Source organism: Caloenas nicobarica, chromosome 20, assembly GCF_036013445.1.
Source record: "Caloenas nicobarica isolate bCalNic1 chromosome 20, bCalNic1.hap1, whole genome shotgun sequence".
NCBI lineage: Eukaryota > Metazoa > Chordata > Aves > Columbiformes > Columbidae > Caloenas > Caloenas nicobarica.
In genome coordinates this window covers 4,003,835-4,014,439 of record NC_088264.1, presented here as the reverse complement: position 1 = coordinate 4,014,439, position 10,605 = coordinate 4,003,835, and the positions used below count along the sequence as shown (strand labels likewise).

Here is a 10,605-nt window from a genome sequence, read left to right as displayed (position 1 = left end):
CTTTTAAGGCTTCAAAACTAAAGCAAATGGAGTTCATGGGTGGAACGGGGAAATTTCACGGGGGGAAATGCCACAATTCCCTAATTATGGTTTTAAAAAGCCTCGGTAATAGCAGGGATTTTCCTCTCCCGGTCCGCAGCACTGTTATCCCTTTCACGGTCATGCTGGCAGCATGTGGTGATTATACAGGGCAACGGAGATTGCAGCGCATCTGATTTCTTCAATGTGACTTTGCACTTCAGCACACGTCCCTTCATCTTCATCAAGCTGTATGGTCCATCCACACCGGGGGTAATGGGTGGCAGCATTTTGGTGATGGAGCGTCCCAGGTTGGTTTGTTCGCATCCGCTTCAGCTAAGCCCCGAGGAGGTCTGGGTTGACTCGTAGACTCTAATGCAACGCGACAGCCAAGCATCAGCTACACGAGCATGAGAACTCGCTGCCAGCACCCAGGCTGTGTGCAGGGAGCAAATAGGGGGAATAAAACTCATGCCCACGGCCAGGAGTGATCTGAATCCCACTGGTTGCAGCTTGTTGGTTTGCACCATAATTGAAGTGGGGTGAATTAGGCAGGGAGGCTTCTCCTGCTTGGTTTTTCTCCATGCTGGAGTGGGTACCCCACTGCCCGCTCTTACTTACCCCGATGTTCACGACTCTATGCCTGTGCATGGATGGACAGAAAGAGGGATGGTGCTGAAGGAGGAATGTGAAGGGATGACAAAGCTGTGGCTGTTAGAAGGGGAGAAAGGAGGTTTGACTGTCCCGGCTGGTAGCATCTCTGCAGTGCTGTGCATGCGGGGTCCACACCATGCCCACATTCAGCTGGGTCCTATGTTACCCTCCAAAATTAATTACCAGTACCCCTGCCGAAGATAAAACTGAAATCATGTTTATTTTAGTGCTTACATTCCAGTTGCCATGTAATTAAGTGCTACCACGTAATTAAAGAGGATTTAGAGGGTGTTTACGTCCTGAGATGCTCCATAATTACAGTTAATTCCTCCTTTACAGCTTCCGAGCATCTCCAGCGGAGCTCCGGGAGCTGCCAGGGCAGGCAGAGCGGCTATCACAGGGCTCAGAAATGCAGTGTGCAGCTTTAACACTGAAGGGTAGCACCTCCGAAGGCCTGGCCCTGTCCCAGAAATCTTTCTTTAGAAATATAATATCTTCCTAGGCATGGGGCAGGAGTGATGCCCCCAGGTGCTTCGTTATGGGAAAACAGTGATGCAGGGGAGAGCAGCAAGAGGCATCCCCATCTCTGCTCCCAGGCTCTCCCTGGTTTAATTGCTTTAACACTGAGAGATGCTGCATAAGGATAAAATAAGCCCTTCTGCAACATTCAGGCCTGGTGAGGGGGAATTTATTTCATAACTGAGTGTGAATAAATACACAGCATGAAGCGCAGGACGTGCTGACCTCTCGAGCACAGAGTCCCAAGGGACAGGGCTGTCCCAGCAGCAGGGAAGCCGAGGACATCTCCAACAGAGATCAAATCTTAGCACTTAGAGGGTCAAGCTACCAAATACTCACCTGCCACACCTCAGATCAGATGTCCAGACTCAAAAGTAGGTACAGAAGAGCTCAGTTTTAGCAGCCAGCAACTCCGAGCTGAAAGCTCCGGCGCTGCTGGACCAGGGTGTCACACAGGGACACAGAAGGGAGCAGGTCACCCTCCTGTGGGACATCGGACACCGTGGGTCTTTACGTTGATGTTAGAGACCAGAGGAAAGTGTCCAACCATGGGCCATGGTGTGCTGTACCACGGGCTCGCAGCTCAGCATCACCCGCGGGCTGAGGCCAGTCACAGCGCAGAGGCACGGGCAGCAGCTGGGCACTGCCCAAGCCCACTGCTAGCAGTTTTCATTACAAAATTAGGTGTTCACCTTGGCTTTCGCTGCAAAATTGGGTGCCTACCTTCACAAGACAGTCAATTTTTTACCAAGCAAGAGTTTTTTGCGGCACATGGTTGAGTGCAGTCGCTTTGAAGGGGGAGCTGGTAACATACCTGCTGCTGCTTGTAAATATATATAAATGAAGACAGTCAACGCCACAAGTTGTTCAGTAAAAAGTTGGGATGGGCTCGGATTAGGGCTGGCACCCTTGCAAAAACGAGACTTACCCCGGCCATTCTCGAGGCTTCGCAGGGGAGCGGGCGGGAGGCAGCAGTTGAACACGCCGTGTGAAGTCAGACATGCCAGATCTGGGCTTTACCTGTTAATGGGAAAATGAAAGGAAATTCCCAAAAAAAAACCTTTGCACTAAGCTGCTGCCTGTTTTCCTACAGGAGCTTATAGAGGCTATTGATCTATGCCGTGGCAATTCAATAAAAGAATATGTAATGAAAGATATAATGTAGGCTGCAATCACAGAGGCATGCATGAATTATTAAGCTGGCAGAATTTACAGTCAGTTGGAGGAACTATAGATTTCTTCCTCCGCATATAGTTAGGGAACACTGGTAACAGCATCAAAGTATTTCATCTTTAAATATGCAATTAGTCAGCAGGGTGAAAATCGTTCCCTTTCCGAGAGCTGCTTCGTGGTGGCACAAAATTACTCGGTTGGGTTTCTCCAGCGCGTTGCAGGTATCAGTGCTGGTCCTCAGCTCCAGCACAACAGAATCACACATTTTGGTTGGAAGAGACCCCCAAGGTCATCAAGTCCAACTGTTAACCCAACACTGGCTCTAAACCATGTCCCTAAGAACCCCATCTAATGAGTCCACAGGTTCTGGCTTTCAACTAAGCAACCTCAGGCTGAGGTCCAGTGTTACAGGGTCATGATGCTCCCCTCCTCTAAGCTTTCCAGCTCCTTTAATTCCCCCAAAAGCCAGTAACAGGTTGCATTTAGAGGGGAGACAAGAATCGCAATTAGGCAGAGAGTGCAGAAGGAGTTGATCACAGAGAGGACTCTGCTTGTGTGTAGCAAGAACCTTCACTCTGCCACAAAGCCCAGGGAAGTAATGCAATGAAAACCTTTTTAAACAGATGAATTGCACATCATTAGGTTAGTAATAACTGGCCACGGTGCTCTCCTCCCCCTGGAAAACTGCGGGAGGGAATCAAGTCTGCAGGACACGCTACATACCTACACCTGCACAGGAGGGTTCTACTGGTGCAAATCAGCTTCATGACGCCAAAGTTGCAATGGTTTCCGGCTGCCGAGGAGCTGACCCAATTATTTCCACTAATTCCAGTTAGCAGCTGATGCAATGCAAGTGCTTTCTGGGAAGGTGGGCAAAGCACAGGAGTTTCTCACTGGATCACATAGCAAAGCAAGGTGTGCACCTTCCCGTGCACACGTCCTCACCTGCCGTGGCTGGAGGAGGGCGGCACCCAGGAGCGATTGCAACACAGAGCCGGTGACGATGCTGACGCACGGGTTGCTCTAAACCAGAGAGTGCTGCAGCCTGTCTTGGGAGATCCAAAGAAAAACAAACAAACAGGGTTGATCTTCAGTCCATCTCAGCTGTGTGGTCACCTCAGAGTGGAAAGTGTACAGCTGGGAAGCCAACCAGGGACACCACAGAGCCGAATTTCCTTCCCTACAAGCTGGGCAAGCAGGAGGAAAACTTGCACAGGCTGTGAGACGAAGCAGGCATCATCTGCACTGAGTGCTCAGGTACCTCCAGAGTGCTTTTTGGAGCCTTGAAAACCATCCAGTGGGGGTTTTTTTGGCTTCTGGGAAACCTCCAATACACTTTTCAACATAAAAGCTCACGGCTTGGGGACTGCCAGGTGTCAGCTTATACCTGCCTGCTCCCGCGTGCCGAGGAAGCAGGCAGCAAACTCCATTTCTTGATGGTTTTTGGTCAGCAATAAGGATGTGTCCTAGTCCAAACTCCAAATAAATCTGATTTTTCCAGTTTGCCATCTGTGCCAAAAAGCAGGGCTGGTGGTTTATCTGGTGTGCAGGAAAAGAGAACTCAACAAATGCGTATAAATATGTATATATGCATATATATGTCTACAGGCTCTGGGTAGATTAAAGTGTTTCTCAACCAGAACAAAACATTCACTTCATTTTCACATCTTTAGCAACTTTTAAAACATTTTAATACACAATATCTGGCTGAAAAAACAAGTGCTATAATCTTTCAAGCATCTTTCCAGGCAGCATTGGGTGTTTTATTTTTAACCAAAGCAATTCACCAAAACTGGCATGAAAACAGAAATATTGTTGTACCCCCCCAATATTAAATTATCTCCAGGAAAGTGCTGGAGATAAAACTGCTGGCATCCCCCCCGTCGTGCAGATCTGTTGTCCCTGCTTCTGTCCCACAGCAACCCCTGGGGCACAGTTTGCATTTGCTACGTTCGTATTGCTAAGCAGTAAAAAAGAAGCGACATGGCACTGCATTTCTGGGTGATGCTGCCCCCCCACAAACCGCTGCTGTACCATGAACGACTTTCTCGGCGCAGCTGCTCCGAGCGTCACCACACGCAGGTTCCCTTTTGCATTCCCAGCAGCATTTGCTCACACAAACACAGCCCATCAGCAAAATGTAAAAATAGCCACATATATATAATTAGGGTGGGTGCACTGTGCATTTAATAGGGTTTTTCTCTTTCTTCCTTCTCTGGCCCATAAGACACAAGCCCTGTATGGAGAGAGGCTGTTCAGGAGGGAAAGAGAACACTTTGCCGTGGTTGGCAAAAGCCTTCAAATATTTTACTCAGTTTTATATTGTGTGTTTTTTTAATTGAGCATCACACAGAAATTGCAGCAGATTGATTCTTTCACAGCTCCCCAACGTCGAAATGTTTTGGAGCTGAGAGCTCAGTGCCTGCCAAACTTCATAATTAACTCTAATAACTCTTTAATTTGAACTTTAATTCAAACAGCCATGTTTCTGGGGGACTGTAGGGTGGGGGCGGAGGGAAGCAGCAAAGCAAACCAAGGGAAAGCATCTCTGGTTTTTGAAGCACAGGGAAAGCTGCTTCTCAACGAGCGCGACTCCTACCCAGCACCTATGAGCAGCTGGAGGGAAAAAAAATAACGTGGTATTCAAAATAAAGCAGCAGCCCCAAGCTTGCGGGCCGTTGCTTGAGGCAACTGGAGATCAAACCCTCCCACCATGGGTGCGAGTGGATGAGGATGCATCGCCCCAGCCTGGTGGAAAGCGAAGGAGAAGGCATTGCCATCGGATGCCAGGAAAGCACCGGGCTCAAAGCTGCTATCGCTGCCCCAGCTGGGTGGGTTTTCCAAGGCCACCTCTGGGGACAGAGGGACTGCAGCCACCGGGAACACCGCCAGCTTGGAGTTTTATGTGAACTCGGTGGCAATGAAGGGGAACGAAAGAAAAAGAAAGAAAAAAAAAATACTAAAATGCACCCCAGATAAACTTGCCCTAATGCAACTAATTTTACATGTAATGATAGCAATGATAGAAATTTGCTTCTTTTTCCTCATACAGGGAGAAGGAAAAAAATATATAGTCCTGGCTCTGTCTGCTCAATGGTTTCTAATGGTTCTGTCGCTGCCCATGGGCCATGTTAGCTGGGCTGGGATGCACCAGGAGGGCAGAAGGATGAGGAACCCAAAGCAGGAACATTAATGCAACTTCTTTTCCCTGGTCAACAAGCTTTGAGCTGTCAGGACCTGCATGCAGCCAAATCCCTGTGTTAACCCACCCTACCTGAGCTGCTGGCTATGAGGTCCTTCAGGAAAAAGCAAATCGTGGACAGGAGGAGCAGGAGACAAAGCAGGACCAGATAGGAAAGGGAGATGACAGACCTTGTAAATGCATCCACAAATCTGGCAGGGCTTCAGAGCTGTCAGGCCAAGCCTCCACAAAGAAGTCAGGGATTAATAGGGATTTATGACTCAGATGGTCTGCTGTGGATTGGAGGACACCAAGGAACATCCTCCTGCTCTGCAGGACCCTATGGATAAAGCCCAGTTTGAGCTGGAGACAGCCTGAACCATTTCACAGCAAAGAAGTGGCTTTAAGCCTGACCCAGCACCCAATTGATGCCGGAATACCTTTTTTCTTTTTTTCCTTCCATGATCCTGCTCATAATAATAATAAAAAGGAGAAAGCTCTCCTAGCATCATGCCATGGGGTTGCCACCACCCCTGCAGCATCAGCCCCTGCCCAAGGCCACCACATTGAGCAGAACTGGAGTGGGATGCCATGATTTGATGCTCAGAAACGAGAGCAGGGCAGCATCCCACCAGCATCTGCTGTGATTAATATACCGATAAAGAGATTCAGATCAATGAGCCTGGCGGTTTCTAGCAGGAAATGAATGGCTTTCGGTCTATGGGTTAGAGAGTCGTTAACTACCCAACCTGCTCGCTGCCATTAGCAAACAATCTCCGCCGTGCATCTGCTCGCCCCGCTTTATCCACCGACCCATCTCCTGCTCCCTCGTCCCTGCCTCCAGCTGGAACATCCCTCCTAAACAGGCTCTGGTGTCTCTGTTGAGCCAGGCTGGATCCAAAGAGCAGGGAGGGGGAGGATTTCATCTCCCCACGTCTAAGCCGTGCCTGTAATCCTGCACGGAGGCTTGTTCCGAAGCTCTGGCCCGGCTCGGCGCAGCTGGCTCACAGCCACAATTACTTCCACTCCGAGCACACACAAAAAAGCCGAGCGAGAGGCCAAGGAGCAGGTAGTTAGCCTTGAACACCAATGAGTCAATCAAAGGCAGCCGACGCTAATTAGTCCCTGTGCCTCCCACTGCCACGGCTGCCCCATTACGCAGGGACAAGAAGTGTCTCCGTGGATCAGCCAGGGCCACCCAGGAGCTGCTGGAGAGCCCAGGCAGCAGAGGAGGGTTGGGGGGGGTCAATGTACAATAGTGCAGCCCCAAATCACCACTTACGGAGCACTGATCCTGTCCATCTCTACTCCCTCCCCTTGTCATCTCCAGTGCCTTCCTTCTTTCTGTCTTCTGCAAGCATGGCCAAAGCCACCACAGGAGCCAAGGGGAAGGAGGAGGCAACCCCACCATGGAGTTATTTCCATTTTTCTCGCTTTTTCTAAAACCAGGGGAAAAAACAACAAAAAAAAGAGCCTATCAAAGGAGCCCCAGGTGCCTGCTCACAAGAAGAAGGCATTAAGCAGGGAGCTGAGGAGGAAAATGCAGCGAAAACATTGAAGTAAGGCAGGATATTAACGCTGTGAATGCTGCGAGGTGACTGAACAGTGATATTTTCTGGAGCAGCGTGGTATTGTAGGAGAGAAACCAGCAAACGAATATTTTCATTCAGCAGCAGGGGTAGGTGGGAGGCACAGCCATTCCCCAGGGAGCTGGAGAGGAGCTCCGGAGCAGGAGGGACGTTAGAAGTAAGGGAGGGTGATTGCTCAAGATTATGGCACTGGCAGGTACCGGTGAAGTCAGATGCGGTAAGCAGCTCCAAACATGGCTCAGCTGTGAATTACAGCAGAGCATTGTGCTGACATCCTCTCCTACTCTCCAAAAAAAGCCCCAAAACCAAACTGCTGGAGTATCACACCCACCCTGCCACGCCAGCTCCCATGGCTTGGAGAAGACCCCACACAAGCAGGTTCAAAACATCCACCAAAAGCCATCAGGACATCATCTCCACTGCTCTGCACCCGCTGCTCACCGTGGCCAGCACATCTGAGCGTGGACCAGTTGTGAAACCCCAAGTCCAGACCCTACGGGGGGTCTGCACTAAACACAACTTGGGAGATATGGCTTTAAGCAGCTTGTTGGAAGTGCTCAACCACTCCTTTGCAACTCCATTTCCCAGCTATAGGAACTGGTATGAGAGCTACTGCAACAGGCAGCTGAGTCAGACCAGGTTGATGTCCCATCTCCTTTTGCCACCAAATGTCCCAGAAGAAGGAACACCTAGACTTGGTAAAGTTTCTGGTGATGCAGCAAGAAGGTACTTAGTTGTTTGCATCTTTTTACCAGCACCATAAAGAGCTTGTTGTCCAGATTTAGTGTTCCTGCTGCATCTTCTGCACTTCTGGTGCAGAAGGAACCACAAAGCACATCTCCAGCATTCATCAGTCCAAATCCTACAAACCCAACACAGGTAGGGAGCCACAAACATGGTGATTTACATTCCTTCCTAAAATGCTGTGAGAAATTCAATCAGACATTTCAAAATATTAGCTGGAAATATTTCATTATAAATAATTCTATTTCATTACCTGTCCCAACACTGAAGCAGTGCCAGGGCTCAGCTTGAGAGCCTTTGGCCACAGCACAACATGCCCTATGAGGAACCCTGCACCAGCAATGCCACTTGGACTGCATGTAAACTACCTCCTGAAAAGAAAACACAAGGAAAGTCATATCTTTGAGGGCAACAACATTGCAGACACAGCCTCACTGCCCGTTAGTGATATCCTCTGACAGATGTGGCGGTGATTCCTCATGGCAAGACAGTTGGCATTAAATATTGGTCAGCACACAACAGTCCCAACAAGAGTAATGGCAGTGAATCCATCCCCAGAGCCAACTGGGCTGATACAGGTGATTTTAGGCTGGAGATAAATGTGGTCCTCAGATGCTGGATTACCACCTGGGGCTTGCAGTCGATCCTGGAATGAGAACTTGTGTTGTTCCAAAACAAAGCAAGGTTAACCCGTAATCCAGAGCACGGGCAGGGGTGAACTCACTGTAACGGGAGGGATTTGTCTGCTCAGAGCGTCAACAGGAACAAGCCGCTACCTGCGTGGTGTAATTTAACAGTATTTAACGTCGAGGCTGCCATTCCTATAGCTACTGGAGGAAGCCTAGCAAGCCCGGGCACAGCTCCTGGGGCACCAGAGGCAACAGAGGGAGAGCACAGGGGTGCGTTGCCGTCACCCATGTGTTAACCCTTTGGACCCTACACATCATACTGAAAGTAGGTCGCATACCAGGTGTTTCTCCTGAAAATGCATGTATTTGGTGCTTTGTTAGTACCAGATTAACCGTTTCCTTAAAAAAAAAAAAAATAATAATAGCAACAAATATCTGCCTTTGTCACTGTTCAAGGGCTATGGCAGGGCGTCCCCAGCAGCCATGGGCTCTGCTCGGGACTGATTTAGGCTTCACCAAAGCCACGAGGACTGTGTGTGGGTCAAGTCAGCCCCACATTTCTTCACATGACTTTGCCCAGCAGGACTTGCCTCTCCGAACTGAGCACAGTTTCAGGGCTAACACCAACCATGCTCTTTTCCTTCTGTGTCCCCAGGTCCTCCCTGCGCTTGGCTGACCAACGCTGGCTTAGAAGGCTCTTCCCTCTCCCAAAAAATGGGGACTGACAGTGAAAACCCTGTCCTGAGGAACGTGCTCATCAGCTTCAACTTGCTTTTGCTGGGTGCCGTCCTCAAGCCTTTTGAGTGCCGGCTGGAGGTGACAACAGAGCCGGCCGAGAGGCCGGTGGTGGACGAGGAGGGTGGCCTTGCCAACTGCAGCCCACCCATCAAAGAGCAGCCCATGGTCTTCCACCACATCTACAACATCAACATCCCCCTGGACAGCTGCTGCTCATCCATGTTCAAGTCTTCAGCCGAGGAGGTGAGTTCAGAAGACGACCGGCTGGCTGAGTACGCGGAGCAGACCTCTGACAGCGAGAGCCAGGTCACCTTCACCCACAGGATAAACTTGCCCAAGCACGCCTGCAAGTGCTCCACCTCCCTCCCGTCCCTGCAGGAGCTGCTGAGCAGGATTGAGATGCTGGAGAGGGAGGTCTCCATGCTCCGGGACCAATGCAACTCCAATTGCTGCCAAGAAAATGCAGCCACAGGTAGTAATGCCATCCTGTTAGCTCTCACTGGGGACCCAGGGCTCGAGCAAAAGGCAGGAGAAATGAATACAAAACCATTGATGCCACTCAGAGGCGAAAACCTCTGCTCACCCATGGTGTGGCTGTGGCTTTAGGGAAAAGTCTGGCTTAGGTTCTCCAAGGCAGGCAAACGCCTGGGAGGGATTCGGTCACTTGACCCACCACCATGCCCTGCTCGCTGCGGAAACCCTGTAATGGCCAGAGCAAAAGCCCTGTGACAGATAAAATGATGGTTGGTAAGGGGTGAACAGGGTGACATCCCAACGCTGGACACCATGGCAGTGCTGTTAGAGATCTGCCCCCATGCATGGGACAGGGAGGAGAGACATAGCTGCTGCTCTCCTGAGCTGTCCCCGGGCCGAAGGCATCACCGCGGGAGCCAGCAATAAACCCCTTCATTTTCTCTGTAGGAGGAGTGAATGTGTATGACAAGCTGAGTTAAAAAAAAAAAAAAAATAGAAAATACAGGGAATAACTTCTGTTGCCATGAAAGATGCAAACAAAACCTATAACAAAGGCATGAAGCTATCAACAGGATACTTTATCTGAATAACAATATGTACGGTTTGTGAATCTCTCTGAGCTCCTCCATTAGTGTCACCCCATCAAAGACGGCCCCTCGTTTCACTGTGGCCATTCCTCAGAGCCCGGAAAGCAGCACACGGTTGAAATGAGATGGGTTAAGAAAGGTTTGGGCTAGAGGCTGCATTTCGACAGCACGGGAGCTAGCACACGGATGGTTTTCCTTACGTCTCAGGCAGGTTGGTAAGGGGCTGTCCCAAAGGACATCCATCCCTGCTCAGGGCTCCAATGCACCAGGGCTCCTCATGGCAAAAAGCCACCAAGCAA

General features: G+C 49.9%; 1 protein-coding gene across 2 annotated transcripts in view; it reads left to right on the top strand.

The window, feature by feature from the left end:
- Nucleotides 1-9,221: 9,221 nt before the first annotated feature.
- The window catches only part of TNR (tenascin R), a 30,137-nt gene continuing 28,753 nt past the window's right edge, over nt 9,222-10,605 (top strand). For both annotated transcript variants that reach the window (XM_065648917.1, XM_065648916.1), the window contains exon 1: nt 9,222-9,717. In XM_065648917.1, the coding sequence (XP_065504989.1) occupies nt 9,222-9,717 (496 nt within the window). The remainder of the gene's footprint in view (nt 9,718-10,605) is intronic.